This window comes from Mirounga angustirostris, unplaced genomic scaffold (genome assembly GCF_029215605.1).
Source record: "Mirounga angustirostris isolate CCGP_5_RB_7025 unplaced genomic scaffold, mMirAng1.0.hap1 SCAF_13, whole genome shotgun sequence".
In the NCBI taxonomy this organism is placed as follows: domain Eukaryota; kingdom Metazoa; phylum Chordata; class Mammalia; order Carnivora; family Phocidae; genus Mirounga; species Mirounga angustirostris.
Genome location: NW_026991721.1, coordinates 43,727,536 through 43,748,127, shown reverse-complemented (window position 1 = coordinate 43,748,127; position 20,592 = coordinate 43,727,536). Strand labels below are relative to the sequence as shown.

General features: G+C 38.0%; 1 protein-coding gene and 1 pseudogene across 2 annotated transcripts in view; one reads left to right on the top strand and one right to left on the bottom strand.

Moving 5' to 3' along the window:
* CCDC81 (coiled-coil domain containing 81) overlaps positions 1–20,592 on the top strand; it is a 70,191-nt gene that overhangs the window by 13,778 nt on the left and 35,821 nt on the right. For both annotated transcript variants that reach the window (XM_064576808.1, XM_054512164.1), the window contains 2 exons: positions 1,189–1,306; positions 12,131–12,330. In XM_064576808.1, coding sequence (XP_064432878.1) covers positions 12,252–12,330 — 79 coding nt within the window. In that variant the 5' untranslated portion in view covers positions 1,189–1,306; positions 12,131–12,251. The remainder of the gene's footprint in view (positions 1–1,188; positions 1,307–12,130; positions 12,331–20,592) is intronic.
* On the bottom strand, positions 17,798–18,833 carry LOC123857901 (thymosin beta-4-like; annotated as a pseudogene).

Sequence of the window (20,592 nt, the reverse complement as noted above, 5' to 3'; positions counted from 1 at the left end):
CTGGGCACCATACTGTCAACAGTTGACTAACACATATTTTGTATGTTATGTGTATTATATACTATATTCTTAGAATAAAGTAAGCTAGAGTAAAGAAAATGTTATTAAGAAAATCATAAAAAATAATCAGGAAATTAGATTTGCAGCACTGTATTGTATTTATTTTTAAAAATCCATATATAAATGGATCTGCACAGTTAAAACCCATGTTGTTCAAGGATCAACTGTATACAAAACAGAACTCATCTCTTTCCTCTGTCTCTCTGTTCCCAGTGTCCCTTATCTTAGGAAATTGCATTAATTTCTATCAGGCTTCTTTACCTTACTGATTTCTCTTTTCTCCTTGCCCTACCCAATCAATGGTTATGCTAAGTACTATTATGTCTTCCTCCAAATAGTTCTTAAATGTGTTTACTTCTTTATTTTTACATCTACTGTGCAGTTTAGGCCAGTACCTCTCAAACTCTACTGTACCAACAAATCTTCCAGGGCCCTTATAAATGTAGACTCTGATTCAGTAGGCCTGGGATGGGCCGGCACTTCCGGGCTTCCAGGTGGTGCTGCCATTGTTGCACTGATGACATTTTGAATAGGAAGTAAACCCTTCCTGGAGAGAGTCTTTTAAAGAGTCTCTCTGCTGCTTTGAATCCTTCCTTCCTCTAACCTGTTTGCCACACTGCAGTTGGAGTGATCTGTATAATATGTAAATCTGATCATCTCAATTCCTAGCTTAATATACTTCAATTTCTTGATTTCAGAATGAAGTAGGGATTCATTAGAGATCCTCCTTACCTCTTCAGCTTTATTTCCTAATACTCATCTTCCCCACCCCAACTTGCTCATATTCTGTGTGTGTATGGTTTGAAGGGGTCTTTGCATGTGTTTTTCTGTTCAGCATGATATGCTCTTCTTCCATTCCCTTTGTTCCTATAATCCCTCCTTAGGTCTCAGCTTTGATATCACTCTCCCTGAGAAGCCTTCTTTAACTCCTCAAGACTAGATAATCTTTTCTTTTCTTTTTTTTCTTTTCTCCTATAGCATTCTGTGGCATCTAATCATGCTAAATTATTAGTGCCTATTTACTTGTCTTTTTAACCGGATAGACCGTCAACTTCTTGAGGTCAGGAACTATCTTTTTAATTGTTAGCAAATAGTAGATGCTCAATAGATTTTTTTTTTTTTTGAAAGGGTGAACAAGATATGAAGACAGTATGCTTTGTGGAGATGTGAGTGCTTCCCTGATTAAGCTTCCCTAGTAGCTTCCAACTTTAGAGTTTCAGAAGGATCCACAAAGGAAGAAATTGAGGTATGAGAGGTGTTTTGGGCTTTGTTTTCACTAGGGAATGATACTTTCCAAGACCTCAGTTTATTCCCAGTTTTTTGAATATGATATATGAGTATCATATGGAATATGAATTTATTGAATATGGCATAATATGTTTTTTAATATGCATACCATAAAACACTAAGTCTGCTAGATGCTGTGAAGAAAAGCTTCTATGATCAAATAGTTTAAGAAACACAGCATAATCTTCCCACCTCTTAAAATTCATGTTACTATGTAGTTACATACTAAAGTCTCTGCAAAACCCTCAGTAAAGAAACCTATTTAAATTTGTTTAACTTGATGTTTTTCTAGCTTATTTGACCAAAGAACTCCATTTTAATTTCCCTTTGGCAAATGCAGAGATGAAAGAGAAATTTAATTGCCTCTGTCAGACAATAAGTTTAAATGTGAAATAAAATTTACTTATACATGTTCTGGCTCAAACACTCACTGAAGCAGTTTCAGGACCTACTGTTCCTTTTTTTCCATTTAGAACCCATTGTGGACTAATATGTATTAGACATCTGAGCCATCACCAGATTCAACTTTATTTAATTGATAAAAACCTAATATTTTCCAACCAGGAGCCACAGTTTTCTTAGATCACAACAGCACTAGCAGTTTCTTTTCCCAAAGACACAAAGTTGTGTTTTTGTTTCTGTTTTCTGTTTTTTGTTTTGTTTTGTTTTGCTTTGCTTTTTGTTTTTGCAAGGATGCGTAGAGGACAATAAAACTGAATCATTTAAAGTGGTCAAGGTAATGGCCTCTAGAGCCACATAACTGGGGTTCAAAACCTGGCTTTACCATTTACTTCCTGATGTGATTTTATCAACTTACTTTGCCTCTCTGTGTCTTAGTTTTCTCATCCGTAAAATGAAGTGACAACGGTATCTACCTTAGAGGCACATTGTAAGGTACAAATGAGTTAATTTACATAAAACTCATATACTAAGTGTTCACTAAGTATCAGAAATCAAATTATTAAAATCTACCAGGTGGGATATCAGCCAGGGTCACTCATTGATGAAGTGACCTACCATCATATACCAGCTTCAAAGAACAATCAAATTGTCATAACTTTTGGCCTTCTTTTGAATGCTGAAATGACTGATAACTATTAGAATACTAGGTATGTATTGTATATTTAAAGGAAATTGCATAACTAATGAGGCTGCTTAGAACAACTATAATATATATTTCTTGTTTGGAATTTTATTTCCTTCATGTGGTATTTGTACTTGGGGTTTGAGAAAAATGGAAAAGATAGTGGTAGATAAAAGTCCTTCAAAACTTGGGAGTCAATTTGGAGAAAAACAAAAGGAAGAATAGACAATCTATATGGGTCTAAAGAAAGTAAATTATTAATAATCTTCCAAAATAGAAAGCACCAGGCCTACTGAGTTCACTGGTGAGGTCTGCAACAGAATTTTTTTAAAAAGATTTTATTTATTTATTTGACAGAGAGAGAGACAGCAAGAGAGGGAACACAAGCAGGGGGAGTGGGAGAGGGAGAAGCAGGCTTCCTGCCAAGCAGGGAGCCTGATGCGGGGCCCGATCCCAGGATCCCGGGATCATGACCTGAGCAGAAGGCACTTAATGACTGAGCCATCCAGGTGCCCTGCAATAGAATATTTAATGAAGAAATTATACTGATTATCTACAGTCTCTTCCAGAAAATAGAAGCAGGGGGAATACTTCCTAACTCATTTTAAGGCCAGCATCATCCTAACACCAGACAAAGACATTACAAGAAAAGAAACTACAGATCAACATCCCTCATGAACACAGATGCAAAAATCCTCAAAAAAATATTAGTGAATGAATTCAACAATGTATAAAAAGAATTATATGCCATGACCACGTGGGATTTAAGCCAGGTATTTAAGGCTGGTTCAATATTTGAAAATCAAATGATGTAATCCATCACATCAATAGGTTAAAGAAGAAAAATCACATAATCATTTCAATAGGTATAGAAAAAAATTTGACAAAATTCAACATCCATTCATAATAATAATTCTCAGCAAACTAGGAGTAAAGGGTAACATCCTCAACTTGATAAAGAACACCTACAAAAACCCTACAGTTAACATCATACTTAATGGTAAAAAACTAGAAGCTTTCCTGCTAAGATTAGGAACAAGACAAGGATGTCTCCTCTCACCACTCCTTTTCAATTGTACTGGAAGTCCTAGTTAATGCAGTAAGACAAGAAAAAAAATAGTATGAAAATAGGATGTTCACGGATAGGACGACACAATGTTGTCAAGATGTCAGTTCTTCCTAACTTGATTTATTGATTTAATGCAATCCCATTAAAATACCAGCAAGTAACTTTGTGGATATCAACAAACGGATTCTAAAGTCCATATGAAGAGGCAAAAGACCCAGAAGAGCCAATTCAATGTCAAAAAAGAACAAAGTTGGTGGACTGATAGTGTCCAACTCCAACACTTACTATAAAGCTATAGTAATCAAGACAGTGTGGTATTGGCAAAAGAATTGACAAATAGATAGTGAGGCAGAACAGAGAGCCCAGAAATAGACCCACAGAAATACAGTCAACTGATCTTTGGCAAAGGAGCAAAGGCAATACAAGGGAGCAAAGATAGTTTCTTCAACAAATGGTGCCAAAACAACTGCTCATTCACACACAAAAAAGAATCTAGACACAGACTTTATACCCATCACAAAAATTAACCTAAAATGGATAATAGACCTAAATACAAAGTATGAAACTGAAATTCCTAGAAGACAACATAGGAGAAAATCTTAATGACCTTAGGTGTGGCAATGACTTTTTAGATACGCCAAAGGCATGATCCATGAAAGAAAGACTTGATAAGCTGTCAGCAGTCATGGAGTAGAGTTCTGTTTCCCTATACCAAATGCAGTCTTCTCTCTGAGTACACATTAGACCTTTACAGAACTTTATGTTGTTCTTAACTAACAGGTCAACTTACTGTTTCAAAATCATATGGAGTCCATAGCCAGGGAGCAGGCATTAGGCTTTTGGTCTAGTTAACTCCCTTGCCGTGTACAAGAGCAGAGCTAGACCTAACTGCATAAGCCATAAAGGAACAGAATATCTCAGGAGAGATCCTCCTTGTTTCTTTGTCTTTTGAACAAGCCACTCTTTTTTTTTTTTTTTAAGATTTTATTTATTTATTTGAGACAGAGAGAATGAGAGAGACAGAGAGCACATGAGAGGGGGGAGGGTCAGAGGGAGAAGCAGGCTCCCTGCCGAGCAGGGAGCCCGATGCGGGACTCGATCCCAGGACTCCAGGATCATGACCTGAGCCGAAGGCAGTCGCTTAACCAACTGAGCCACCCAGGCGCCCTGAACAAGCCACTCTCCAATCCACAGAATAAAGAAGTTTTAACCCCTAGTTTCTTTTTTTTTTCTTTTTAAAGATTTTATTTATTTATTCATGAGAGACAGAGAGAGAGAGAGAGAGGCAGAGGGAGAAGCAGGCTCCCAGGGAGCAGGGAGCCTGATGCGGGACTCGATCCCAGGACCCTGGGACCATGACCTGAGCCGAAGGCAGACGCTTAACCATCTGAGCCACCCAGGCGCCCTAACCCCTAGTTTCTTTTGCGTCTCATAAATTCTCTTGCATAATCTACTCATTAGATGTATACACGTGGTCCTTCTTTTCTCCCCCATTTTTCTCTGCAGGCAGAGAGGTTCTGTAAAGTGGGGGAGAGCAAGGGGAATCCATTGAGTGGTTCCCAGCTGCAGGTGGTTTTCTCCTAAAATACCTCAAATTAGTATGCTTTTGTGAGGATTGATTTCTATTCTAGGACTACGCAATCTAATCTACATTAGAAATGTCTAATCTTCCTACTGGCATTTGCCCCTTTCTTTTTCTGGTTTTCATTTCAAAGGACCCTCACATTAAATGCACATGGCTCTGCTTAAGCCACCTGACTAACTAAAGCTAGGATTTAAGTGTTTCTCCTTAATGCTCAAGTTTATTCTCTGATAATGGGATGGGAAGATGTATAGCCTCATTGTATGCCACCACACTAGTCTGACTTTTAGTTGTTTTACAAAGTGGTAAGCAGACAAGACTACAGATATTGACTTGAGCTATCTTAAGGAGAAGGGAATTATTGGAAGATGGTTAGGAAGCATATGGAGTAATGGGAACTGGGAAACTAAGACTTGGAAATGGGTAGGAATCAAGGGGGTTGTGGAGCTGTTGTTCCTGTTCTGTGTCTTTCTTTTTTCATTTCTTAATGGTGTTTTTGAAGAGCAAAACTTTTAAATTTTGATAAAGTCCCATTTATCACATTTTTAACTTCAATAATTTATGCTTTTTATGTCCTAAGAAATATATGCTTAACCTGAATATCACAAGATTTCTCCCTTATGTTTGAAAACATGTTTTAAAAGCTTCTGGAGGCTTTATAGTTTTTACTTCTAGATTTAGTTCTACAATCCATTTTAAATTAATCTTTGTGTGAGGTGAGTTGGCTAACTACCTTATCACACATTGCCTAAAGTCATCTACATTTCAATTCTTTTCAGAATTTGCTTATTGATTAGTAGTCTTCATTTAAAAAAAATCAAGAAGTATTCCTTTGTCCATAGAATACACATTTTGTTTTGCCTATGTAGAATGGTATAATAGTGAAATTGGACAAGTAACGGCAAGTTTAGGATTTTTGGAAGCCAAAAAATCTTTCTTATGTTAGTTTTTCCCATTTTTTCTTTTAAAATATGGGAATTTCCTCTATTAGTATTTATCATTATTATTCCTATTTTTATCAATGAAAAATTGAAGCTCAGAAATATAGTTTTTTCAGCCATACAAATTATTTATGCTAATATTAGGTGTTAGCTCATGCCAAATTTTCCATTTTAGCACATGTGAAATAGAAAAAAGTCACAAAATATTTATAAGAGGGGCGGGGCAAATGATTATAGCATAAATATCAACTTTCTATTCACAAATAGATAATGTTATATACATGGGTATTATTATCATATTTATTATTCATTGAGGTCACATCTATTAAACATGGGAAGTCCTATTGTATGACTTTTATCTGTGGATAGTCCAGGCAGACTGGTGACAGTGTGCTATCTATTACTTGAAATGCTCTGTTTTCAAGTAGTCTGATTTGATGAGTTTTGCTATATTTCCTTTTTGGGTGATCATTTTATAACTAATTCTCAAAATATTCTCATTTGTCACAGTAGCTAATTTACCTTTTTTTCAATTGTATTGTATCTTTGCTGTTTCATCTCTCAGAAGTCTATAAACAGGTGTCATTGTCAGTGACATTAATCATCCTGTGGCCAGCCTTCCAGTGGCTAGCACTTATCCTTTTAATCTGGTAGATTTCCTCCATTTCCCTCAGAAATTTCTCTGATTTTAGTTGCCATCTGAAATACAGATTATTTATATCATGTGGTGAAATATGAACCTCATCCTAATACAGTACTGGAGAATATATACTCTGTGAGTTATCAGGTCGTCTTAGTCCAAGGCCTTTAGGAACCATCTACAACTTCCAAATAAAGCTCAAACCTCTTTGCTTAGCATTCAGACAAATCATCTCAGTTATAAGTAATATTTCTCTCCTTGTAATCCCATTCTATTGTCTTCATACCTCTAACCTGAGTGTTAATGTATCTTTATAATAGAGTTGCAGTGCACAATTTATATGACTTCGAGTCTAAGTAAAGCTGAAAAAGAATAATTTAATTCTCTAACAACTAACCACTAGTCCTGTATCAGTTAGAGTTTACTTAGGAAGCAGAATCAGAAGCCCTATGAATGATGAAGAATATGGGATTGCTATGGGTGTTAGCCTTTACATAATTGTAGGGGCTTCTGAAGCAGTCTATGTCTGGTGTTGGGCCTGAAGTCAGCAGGAACAACAGTCAGGAAGGAAAGATGGTCATGAAATGGGGGAGAATAAAAAATGACTGGGATTGGTGAGGATAAGCTGGAACCCATGAGGACAAACTAGAACCTGTAGGAACAAATTGGGACTTGTATTTGTCTCTCATTGTATCTAACTTCAGTGATACATGTGACCTATAGGATAAGGTGGTGCCTTTGGCCACACTGTTGAACATGCACCTACTTGAGGATTCAGAGGAGCTGAAGGAGGAGATCTGGTGGGAGCTGGAGAGTGCAGGCCAGGCTGCTGGCCCATGCCTACATGGTGAGCCAGCAGATCAGTGTCTGGCCCTACAATGATCTTCAGAACATAAAAATGTCTTCAGCTTTACTTCTGCCTTTCAAATCTCACACAAATTTCTCTTTTTACTAACCTTATCCTAGAGCCATACAGGGAAGGGAATTCTGGGAAATGCAGTTCCATCTTAGCTAAATTAATGTGGTAGAAATCCACCACAAGTCCATTTCTGCATAAGCCCTTGAGTAAGCAAGGGATTGGAGATATGCATCTGGTATATTTTCAGTCTATCTCAGTTCCCGAGTACCTATCATGGCATCTCACTGTGCTGAGTGCAATTCTACTATTTGGTTAAATTTTTCAGACAAGACTGCTTTCCTCATCATAAACCAATTGCTTAATTACATGCTCACAGGAAAATGATCTGATCCAAAACTGGAGAGAAAAACTGGCTGTATTGGGTCTATGAACCAAGTGATGCTATCTGGGTCTCTAACATGGTGCCTTCCTAAGAAGGTATTTCTAGAGTAATTTTGCTCATTTATTGAATTTTCAATTTACACATTGACTTAGGAACCCAATCCTGATTTTAGAACTTTCTTCAATAAATATTTGTTAAATGGCAAATGAATGGTGTAGGGATTTTCTTCTGCTGTATTCCTCTTACCAACTAGCAAAGTGCTTGACATATATTAGATACTTAATAGATGTGGGTTAAATTATTTATTGAAAACTTTTATTCTGTGTTGTATAATATTAAAAAGAATATTACAAGTGTTTTATTTTTTATTTTTATTTTTTTAAGATTTTATTTATTTATTTGACAGAGAGAGAGACAGCGAGAGAGGGAATACAAGCAGGGGGAGTGGGAGAGGGAGAAGCAGTCTTCCCGCTGAGCAGGGAGCCCGATGCGGGGCTCGATCCCAGGACCCTGGGATCATGACCCAAGCCGAAGGCAGATGCTTAACTACTGAGCCACCCAGGCACCCCACAAATGTTTTCTTTTTTAATAGGTTTCCAAGTTGCCTTTAATACAAGCCACTGAATATTGTGTATGCTTTGGGGTCTGGGTAAAAGTGACTGCCCATTCAATTGGGTTTTGCAAGGTGAATTGAAGCTTGCAGAAAAGTGTATGTATATTAAAGTACCTTGGAAAATTTTGGCCCTGTTTGTTTCCTTCAGTGTTTTCATAAATCCCAGCACTCTGCTTTTACCTCTCTCTGTCTTCTGTTTCTCTTTCTTTGGCAAATTATCTTTAAAATATTACTACTAAGATAATCCATGCTCTTGGTAAACAGTAAATAAAGGAGAAAAGTTAACCTAAAAGTTCTCTGAACTCCTCCCTCTCCATACACAACTCCACACTATCCAAAAATAACCACTATTAATATTTTTATATATCTTTCCTCAAATATTCTATGAATTTATAAACATGTATATATATACCTGAAACAATAGTATCATATTATTAATACTATTCTGCAACAAGTTTTCACTTAATACATCTTGAAACTTTTAAAATATCAGCACATAAATGAACAGCTTTCTTTTAAGCAAACTCTTCAACATGCATTCCAAAGTACAATTTATGATTTAACTAGTTCCTTGTGATGATTATCTTAGGTTAATTCTAATAATTAGCATTACAAACAATGTTTCATATATATATATATATATATCTGTCTGTATCATGGAGGTGTATCCAAAGAGCAAATTCTAAGCAGTGGAATTGCAATGTTTGCTTGAGCTTTGTTATCAACTAAAGGGTATTTTTTTTCAGGATACATGTTTATAGCTCATTCAAGTTGCTAGTAAACACTGGGTCATGTGTGTTTCCACAGCCTCTTTTGTCAAGATACCTTTGGTAAAAGGAAAAGATGTTGAAAGAATGGTCTTTGCCTTCATCATTTGTAGATCCTTCTTTGGTCATCTATAATTCCCTAATAATCAGCAGTCATTCATAACCATTTTTTGAAACTGAAGACAGCTTTTCTGGAGACTAGAAGTATCATCATCATGTTTAAGTCAATCCAATCTATTATTCTAAAAAATATATATTTTTTCAATTTCATTATCTTAAGATTGAATAATAATGCTGATATGACCACTAAAAATTAGCTTGCTCAGCAATTGTCAGGACAACTGTCACAAAAGAGCTTGCCTATTGTTTGCTGCTGCTCCATTCCTCCCTTATTTCCCCCAAAGAATTTAAGACAGCCTATTCTGCAAAGATAAGTGCTTGAAGACTAAACACCATCATAGACTAAGGACAGGAGACAGGTGGTAAAAGAGAGAGTGGGAGGAAATTATTTTTCCAAGAAACTAGCTTATGCAAGGCCTAAAACCTAGTTCTGAGCTTCTTAGTAGAAGGTAGAGAGAGAAAAGCTGAGTTATGGAGCTTGTCTTTTTTAGCACAGAGGTTCTCAGGCCTATTAGACACAATGATTCCTTTTTATAACAAATATTTTGCCTGAATGCCTTGTTACTATCCTGAAGTGAGGTTTATGGATAATTCAGCTTATTTACCCATACCATTTAAAAATGACTATAAAGGGGGCACCTGCGTCGCTTGGTAGGTTAAGCATCTAACTCTTGATCTCAGCTCAGTTCTCAACCTCAGGTTTGTGAGTTCAAGCCCTGCATTGGGTTCCATTCCCAGCATGGAGCCTACTTAAAAAAAAAGAATATAAAGTCGGAACTCTAGTATAATGTAAGTAATGTATATTTTAATATATACATGTCTAGGCATGACTATGCTGGAAGGCAAATGAAGTTGCCACATGCTTATACCAACAGGAAGAATCACTATGAATGCTACAGCTACAAATGCAGTCTGGCTCAAGTCTGTTGGCTACTCAACAGCCACCAGACTCATTGATCATAATGATTATAGTTTTCCTAAATAGTGAAGAATTCTTCTTAAATCCTGAAAAAAAGGCATAATCTTAAATCCTGAAAAAAAAGCCGTAATTCCCCGGTTTACTTGGATTTTGAGTTTCTAGGAAATTAAGTGATATTGAAATTAAGCAGAAACTTCTTTGTATTTGCACTTAAAGTGGGTTTTTTTCTAGGTTCATAAGCATCCTTTTTTTTTCTTATATGGAAGTCTGATGAGATATTTCAACATAGTGCAGAATATGGAACAGTCTTCATTGTATAGGACTGTCCTGTACATTGCAGGCCATCCAGCATCCCTAGTTTCTGTTCACATGAAGTGCCAGAAGTTTCTCCCTCCCACCACCATTGCAACAGTCACTTTGGAAATCTGCTTGGCATTATGTGTTAAAATCTGCATTTCCCATGACCCAGTAATCTACTCCTAATTGTATATACATAAGAAATGAGTATGTATGTACATCAAAAGTTTTGTTCAAGAATGTTTGCAGCAACATTGTTCCTATTGGCCCCCCAATGGAAATAACTCAAATGTTCCCTCTACAGTGGAATGGATAAATACATTGTGCCATATTCATGCACAGGAATAATATGCAACAGTGAAGATGAACAAATTGCTACTACAGAAGCCATGGAGAATCTCACAATTGAATGACAGAGCCACACACAAAAGAATACATACTATATGATTCCAAAAGTTCAAACACAGGCAAAACAAATTTATCATGTTTGTTGGAGTAATGCCTGGAGGAGGAATGAGGTGTTTCTGTGGTGATAGGGCTTCCTTCCTCTCCCTCCCTTCCTTTTTCCACTTATCATTTATTTATACCATAAGAAGTTAGTATTCTGTGGGACACACTCTGGGAAAACTCTTTGTGTGACTTTTGTTTTATTAACTCTCAGTTTTCGTAGAGAACCTCAGAGAGGTAGGGTAGCTTGCCTAATCTTGAGTAGTGAGTGATGGGTGCAAGAGTTCTATTTCTTGACCTGGGTGGGGCTTATGTGTGTGTTCACTTTGGGATAATTCATTATCAGCAGAGGGGAGAGTATTAAAACAAGTCTGTAGGATGACATTCGTGCAGTGTCCAGGGAATTAAAAAATGACTGTCATTAGAGAAACGTTAGTTTCTCTCCCCAGTCCTCCAGCTCTCCATTTCCTCGGAAGAGAGCCCAAGAAAACCAAATGCGAGAAACAAGGTCCAGTTCAAACTGCAACCCTCACACAGATCCGGGGACTCAAATGTCCACCGCTAGGGTTAAAAGGTATTCCCAAATTGGTCCAAGGTGGTTAAAAAGCGAGCAAGTCTCTTCGCTGCCCAGGGTAAGAAGGGAAAGAAAAAACAAAGATAAAAACGTGAAGTTACACCCCAACTCGCTGTTGGGAGCTCTGGAATCACCCGGGCAACGTGGGGCCCCGCCCGACCCATCGTAGGAGGCGGGGCCAAGGCCTTGCTTTGACACTCTAGCAACGTAGCAAGCCTTTGTCGCGTCCTAGCAACACACCTCGCCCTCCCTGCGGCTGGCCTTCCCTCCCTTAGTCCTCCTTGCCAGCTCTTAGCTCCCGCTCAACCTCTCACTGGGCCTCTGGGTGGCCCCAAGGGCTTGGATTTGCATACTGGTGCTGGACAGCTCTCAGGCTTCCTGCGGTGGGAGCCACTCAGGCAGAGCCAGCACATGGTGGGAGGGACAGCGAGAAAGAGCGTTTAAGAAAGAAAAAAAAAAAATCAAGATTTGGTAATTTTTGTTTTTAAGGTACATCCAAAGCTCTGAGGAGAGGGGATTGAAGGGTGGGAAAATCACTTTTGTACAAACTCCATATAAAGAAAGAAGAGACCCATCGAGGACTGAGCACCTAGCCAACTGGAGACCTGTGATGTTGGACACCATCGTCCCTTCCGTGCAAGATCTGGGCAGGCAGGTGCTGCCCACGCTGCTGTCGCTGAGCCAGGAGGGTAAGCGATGTGGGGCGAGGGCCCTGGGGGCTGGATCTTAACCCGCTTGTGGGGAGGTGGAAAATCTCTTTCCCTATCCTCTGGAGTGGCCATGTTGTCTTGGCAACGAGCTGGTAATCACAGCAGGCTCATATTGGATGCCCAGAGACAGTTTCTTTATTGACTGCCTTAATGAGGGAAAGGGGCCAGCTGAGGATTTTGATTAAAGGACTTAATGTATTAACTTGGGTACTAGCACAAAGTAAGTGCTCAATAAATGTTAGCTAAAAACAACCACCCCAAATGGCTCCTTCTTAGACTTCATGCAAAGAAAAGGCTACCTTGGTTGCCCTTGATGTTTTGGGGTTGTTTTAAGTGAGATGATCATAAAAGGAACTGGGTGGTTGGAAGAAGACTCGGCAGCTTCTTATAGAAATCTTACTAGACTTGATCAAAAGCGTAGTTTCTTAGAAGAGTCCCCCTAAAGTGACACTGAGATGTCTGTAAGCAATGGGAGCCCTTGGTTTTCCAGAAATGGAAACTATTGTTACTATCAAGTCATTGTAATTTAGGGACTTTGCCTATGCTTTAACCAAATGACTTAAGAAGACAAAAATAAATAGGAGTAGATGCCTCTTTTCTTTCCCCTGCATCACTCCTATTTTTTCCTGTTACAGTAATTCCAGAAGAAGCATTAATAGTTTTATGGATTAAAAAATATTTGCCATATTTATAAATTTATATTTTATTTATTTATGAGTGATTTTGAAAACCTTCTATGTGTTGGGTACCAGAGAACTGATGGTGAGCAAAAACCTTGGAATTTATAGTCTAGTGGGGGAGAGATACACATTAACCAAATAATCACAGAAATAAATATTAATTTACAATTAGTAAGTGCTACTAAGGAGGAGGTGCATGGTACACTGGGAACTTTTACTGAGGGCGAGGATGGGGATGTGTGTCAAGATTTGCTGAAGAAGAGATTTGAGCTAACGTGTGAAGAATGAGTTGCAGTTAAATAGATGAGATGGATCAGTATGGTAGGGAGTGGAGGGGAGGCAACAGTGTTCTTGGCAGAGGAAAAAACAAGAGTGTGTTGATGAGAGGGAGCAAGGGGTGACTTGAGGAATTGAAGGAAAGTAAAAATGGCTGCTTTGTAAGTGTAGGAGTGAGTGTGTTCTAAAGGAGGCTGGAGAAACAGGTCAGGTGATGCAGGGCCTTGTAAATCATATAAAGGATAGTGGCCTTTATTTTAAGCCTGATTGAAGGCTGTTAAGTGTTTTGCATGGAGCTAAAGGAGGAGTTGAATGACGTGATCAAGTCTGTGTTTTGAAAAAGATTGCTTTGTTTGCCAAGTGGAGAATGAATTGGAGGGTCAAGGATGCCTAGAACAGTAACTTAAGTGAGAGTGAATGGTAGCTTGGTCTAAATTGGTAGCAGTAAAAGTGGAGAGAAGTAGACAAACTGAAAGGCTATTTAGAGGTAAAATCTACAGATTGTGGTGGTGAACTGGATAGGAGGGTGGGAGAGAAAGAAGTCTTGAGGATGAATTGAGTTCCTGGCTTATATAATTGAATAGATGATGGTGGCAGTCATTGTGATTGAAACCCTGGATACAGGGCAAGATTTAAGGGGAAGAAAATGCTGGTTTTGAGCACGTGAAGAGTCTCTGTGAGATATCCAAAGAGGCAGTTGGATACATAGGTCCAGAACCTGAAAATGCGGAGGGCGTCTGGGCTTCTAAAAAAACACTTGGGAGTTATCAGCATTTTGGTGGTCATTAAAGCCCTGGGCATGGGTGTGACTGTTTAAGAAGAGTCTGGAGTGAAGAATGAAGGCCGAGAGCTGTACCTTTGAAAATTCCAACATTCATTTTATTTATTTATTTATTTAAAGATTTTATTTACCCATTTGAGAGAGAGAGAGCGAGAGAGAGAGCATGAACAGGGTGGGAGGGAAGAGAAGGGGCAGAGGGAGAAGCAGACTCCCTACTGAGCAGGGGGCCCCATGTGGGACTTGATCCCAGGACCCTGGGATTATGACCTGAGCTGATGGCAGATGCTTAACCAACTGAGCCAACCAGGTGCCCAAAAATTCCAACATTTAATGGCTGAGTTGAGGAAGATGAGCTTACAAATGAGAATGAGAAGAAATGGCTAGACAGGTAGGAAGAAAACCCAAGAGACTGTAGTTGTCACAAAAGCCAACAGGAGAGGTGTTTAAAGGAGGAGAGAGTGGTCATCAGTGTTAGATATGACTGAGGGGTCAGAGAGGTGAAAATTAAACATATCTATTGAATCTATTGACAAGGAGACCATTGGGGACCTCAGCAAGAACTTTATTGGTTGAAGGACAGAAACAGAAGTCAAGTAACTACTTATTAACGTTCACAAATGACCCATTGTGAAGGAGATGAGGATAAACTTCCAATCTCAGCAAAACACATAAATTAACTTTACATCATTGTATATATTGAGTCCTGTTACTTCCATATGTTTCACCGAAGTTAAGTATTATGTAGTTATGGTACTTAGAAGGTCCTGTCATCATTTTATGGATGTGAACTCGGTCAAACTTTTGAAGACTACATAGCTAGCAATCTTCGGAGGCAGGACGGCTGTAGGTCTTCAGTGCAATACACTGATCTTTTCATTGCACTATGCTCTGGGAATATGTTTCTTTGTTCAAATCATTCTTGAATATTTTGCTTTGTTTGTGTGTCGGTATTTTAATTTTAGAAGATGTCTTATGAAGTCAGGGAGCTTATCTTTTATATTTGGTATTAATATCTATTTCAAGCATGTATTATTCCATAATTCACATAATGGACACTTAGTTCTTTTTTATAGTGATCATATATAAAATACAGTATTCCTGCTACTTGGCGCTGTGTTTAAAAATATGGTTTTGAATGCATAAAATGTTTAGAATTTGAAGTCAAGTAATGGTTGAACTGAGTATAGAAGGTATGTCTAGGGATTATTTCTTCATAATAGTGATTCTTGGTATTACACCTTTCTCTAAAATGTAAAATTAGCATATTCTTTAACTTGCTTCTTAGACTGGATTACAATTCTTTGTGTTTTGAGATTTAGTGATACCCTCTCTGACTTTGGGATGTCAGAAAAATTAAAGTTAAAATCATAGTTTGTAAGATTTTCAAATCTGTCTATTCCAATTGAAGTGCAGGACCCTAAAGCTTCCTAAAGGGAATGATGTGCAGCTTTTCTTTTTTTCTTCAGTAAGAAATAGCAAATTTCGGTTTAGAATAATAAACTCTGCTCTTATATAACTTTGCCTGTTAGATTGTATAGAGTAAAACACCATGACTTGAATATATTATCCAAATGAAGAAAGATGATCCTCAAATTTCCAGTTAAGCTCAGTCAGGTCTTTTCATTAGGGTTTGGTTGCAAGCGATATAGTTTCTCCTGGCTCTAATTAAATAATTTCCTTTTGGTATAGATTGTTTTCCTGAAATTTGAGCTGCCTATCATGAGTCTAGGTGAAAGATTTAATAGTTTTGACTTAATTTGAAAGGTCTCCATGTAAATCTGGGTATGGAGATTCTGTATTATTAGTAAATTAATGACATTTTTGGTCATGATGAAAATTTTGACTCAGTATACAATTGGGATTGGTTGTAAGACCTTCTTAGTTCTTAGCAACCAGAAGTAGAATTCTTTTGTCTATGGTGGTGGGAAAGAGTGGGGAATACAGTAGGATGGAGCAGAGCAGAGGAAACACTTGGTTGTAATCTTGTCACTTGGCTCACTGTAGCATGCAACCCTAGTTTTCTTTGGTGGGTGAGTGAATTTCTATCACCCAACTTGTTCCCAGATGCCCATGAGAATCACTGCTACTTCTCATTGCCTACCTATTCCTTCTCTGGCATATTAATAAAAATATTTATAACCCTGATATAATGGAATTAAAAGATTGCAATTTCCCTGCCTTAAGTAGTGGTTTAAGCCATTAGAAATAAAAGTTATATATTATGCCAAATGAAATAAGTCAATCAGAGAGAGACAATTATATGATCTCACTGACATGTGGAATTTAAGAAACAAGGCAGAGGATCATAGGGGAAAGAGAGGAAAAAATGAAACAAGATGAAACCAGAGAGGGAGACAAACCATAGGAGACTTTTAATCATATGAAACAAACTGAGGGTTGCTGGAGGGGAGTGGAGGGATGGGGTAACTGGGAAGGGTATGTATTGTAATGAACACTGGGTATTATGTAAGACTGATGAATCACAGACCTATACCCCTGAAACAAATAATACATTATTTTTTGAACTGTAAAACTCAGTTTAACCACAGTGCCATTTTTTTGTTCAAACAATTTTAATTATTTAATTGAATTTAAATTTAAAAAAAAAGGAAAAAAAAGAAATAAAAGTTATACAAATAAATCAAGCAATTTCCAAAGTGGGGAGAGAATTTGTCTTTTGTCACCAACTGCATCCATATCCCAAAGTGGCAACCCGGTAAATGTCACTGTTCTTGATCTTTTATTTTGAGAATTAAAACATAACACTCTAGGGGCACCTGGTGGTTCAGTCAGTTAAGAGGCTGCCTTCGGCTCAGGTCATGATCCCAGGGTCCTGGGATCAAGCCCCACGTCGGGCTCCCTGCTCAGTGGAGAGTCTGCTTTTCCCTCTCCCTCTGCCTGCCTCTCTGCCTACTTGTGCTCTCTCTCTATCTCTCTGTCAAATAAGTAAATAAAATCTTTAAAAAAAAAAAAAACCATAACACTCTTGATTTGCAAAGAGTTCCTCAATGGAAAGTTGTTTTTTTTTAAGATTTTATTTATTTATTTGAGAGAGAGAACGAGAGCACGAGCTGGGTGAGGGGCAGAAGGAGAGAAAATCTCAAGCAGATTCGCCACTGAGCACAGAGCCCAACACGGGACTGGATCACACAACCGTGGGATCATGACCTGAGCTGAAATCAAGAGTCAGATGCTCAACTGACTGAGCCACACAGGTGCCCCTGGAAAGTATCTTTAATATATACACATCATTGGGTTTGGAATGGAGATGTCAACACAGACTTAATTTTCTGTGTTTGTTTTTTTTTTCCAGGTTTAAAAATTTTTTATTTGTATATTAATAATTGTGCATTCCAATAATTAAAATTGTTTGAATAAAAAAATGGCACTGTGGTTAAACTGCATTTTACAGCCTGCAGGACACTTTGGACCAGCTTCATTTTTCCTCTAGATTTCACTGTCCTCCCACCCAGCTTCTTCCTTTACCAACATGCCAGTTCTTTTCCTTCCCTGCCACACAGACAGGCAGATGGGCGAGGCAAGCGTGGTTTTCGTTGTCAGTAGTTCTGAATTCTTTGATGTGAAAAAGGGCAGCACAGCCATTTAAACTTGATCCAACTTCTTTGCATCTGACAAAGTTAAACAGCTAAAAGAAGTAAGAAGGCAATGCTTGTGGAATGTACCATGCATATTGGCTGCACACGCCTCATTAAGATTCACCTGCTTGCTTTTCCTGTTCAGTTGTTTCTTTGGAAGGCAGTGGATTTTTCTCCTGAGTTTCTGTCTTCTTCAATTTCAATTTATCAAATTTCTCACTCTAAGCCATATTGGGTTTGTCAGACTGAGTTGCAGAGGAAGGGGAGTGAGGTGCATGAGCCAGCGAAGTCCATTCTGCAGTGCCCACCGCCAAGTCTCTGTATTTCTAAATATTGGTTATACTTAGAGTATACCTTCATATCCCATATTTAACACTAGTTATTGGCAACTACTTATTTTTCTTCCACAGTTTTTTTTTGGGGGGGGGGGAAACACAGCTCAGAACAAGAAAAACATAGAAGACCTCTCTCTGATCATTCAGAGCAGATAGTGAGAAGTCTATGCACTGATTCAAGACCTTGCTTGGGTCCCTATCCTAAGGTCTGTGGTTAAATACTATTGTTTTAGAGATAATATTAGTACATCTGTTGAAATAAAAAACACAGCAAGTCAGAAGCAGTAAATTAGGATTAGGTAGGGGTTCTGTAGAGCACTAGCAGCAGAGAGTGGTGACAGCTGGTAGTCTAACATTAACAAATGAGAATGAAAAGCAAGTCAAAAATTAAGCAAAAATATGGTGATCATTTTGCAATATAGACAAATATCGAATCATGTACACCTGAAACTAATATAATATTGTGTCAATTGAATCTCAATTAGAAAAAGAATATATTGTTTTATAGATTTAGTAATGATGTTCTATGGACATAATACAGTTAAAAAATATTGAAGGCTATTACATGCTACTCACTGTTGATAGTACACAAAGATTCAGTGCACCAAACAACTTAGGTTCCTGCTGTCGTGGAGTTTATCATCTGGGCAGGGTTGTGGAGAAAGATCACACACACACACACACACACACACACACACACACACACACAAAATCTCTTATTAAAGAGCACCCCCCCAGCCAAGAAAAAAGAATTAAACAAAAACAGAAGTATGGAGACAGTTAATGTACAGACAACAGGCTTTCCTGCCTCCATGGTGCTTGACTTTATTCCTGTGTTATAGAATGGTATATGAATGAAGGTTTATATTTATCAGATGGCACAGAGTAGACACTCCATAAATGCTTTTTGAATGGGTCATTAAGAAAAGGCTAGGGTAGGGTGCCTGGGTGGCTCAGTTGGTTAAGCGACTGCCTTGGGCTCAGGTCATGATCCTAGAGTCCCGGGATCGAGTCCCGCATCGGGCTCCCTGCTCGGCAGGGAGTCTGCTTCTCCCTCTGACCCTCCTCCCTCTCATGCTCTCTATCTCATTCTCTCTCTCAAATAAATAAATAAAATCTTAAAAAAAAAAAAAAGAAAAAAGAAAAGGCTAGGGTAAGGCTATCATTGAAAATGGAGAGATAAAAAGCTTCCAGGACAAACAGAAACTAAAAGAATTTGCAATCACCAAACCAGCCCTACAAAAAATATTGAAAGGGGTGCTCTAAGCAAAGAGAGAGCCCAAAAGTAACATAGACCAGAAAGGAACGGAGACAATATACAGTAACAGTCACCTTACAGGCAAAACAATGGTACTAAATTCATATCTTTCAATAGTTACCCTGAATGTAAATTGGCTAAATGCCCCAATCAAAAGACACAGGATATCAAATTGGATAAAAAAGCAAGACCCATTGATATGCTGTCTGCAAGAGACTCATTTTAGACCCAAAGACACCTCCAGATTTAAAGTGGGGAGGTGGAAAACCATTTATCATGCTAATGGACATCAAAAGAAAGCTGGGGTGGCAATCCTTATATCAGACAAATTAGATATTAAGCCAAAGACTGTAATAAGAGATGAGGAAGGACACTATATCATACTTAAAGGGTCTATCCAACAAGATCTAAAAACTGTAAATATTTCTGCCCCTAATATAGGAGCAGCCAATTATATAAGCCAATTAATAACAAAATCAAAGAAACACATCAACAACAATACAATAATAGTAGGGGACTTTAACACCCCCCCCCCCATGGAAATGGGACAGATCATCTAAGCAAAAGATCAACAAGGAAATAAGGGCTTTAAATGACACACTGGACCAGATGGCCTTCACAGATATGTTCAGAACATTCCATCCCAAAGCTACAGAATACACATTCTTCTCTGGTGCACATGGAACATTCTCCAGAATAGATCACATCCTGGGTCACAAATCAGGTCTCAACCAGTACCAAAAGACTGCATATTTTCAGACCACAATGCTTTGAAACTTGAGCTCAATCACAAGAGGTAAGTCGGAAAGAACTCAAATACATGGAGGCTGAAGAGCATCCTACTAAAGAATGAATGGGTCAACCAGGAAATTAAAGAAGAATTTAAAAAATTCATGGAAAAAAATGAAAACACAACAAAATCTTTGGGAGGCAGCAAAGGCTGTCCTAAGAGGGAAGTATACAGTGATACAAGTCTTTCTCACGAAAAAAGAAAATTCTCAAATACACAACCTAACCTTACACCTAAAGGAGCTGGAGAAAGAACAACAAATAAAGCCTAAACCCAGTAAGAGAAGAGAAATAATAAAGAGTAGAGCAGAAATCAATGAAATAGAAACCAAAGGAACAGTAGAACAGTTCAATGAAACTAGGAGCTCATTCCTTGAAAGAATTAATATGATTGATAAACCTCTGGCCAGACTTATCAAAAAGAAAAGAGAAAGGACCCAAATAAATAAAATCATAATGAAAGAGGAGAGATCACAACACACAGAAGAAATACAATTATAAGAACATATTATGAGCAACGATATGC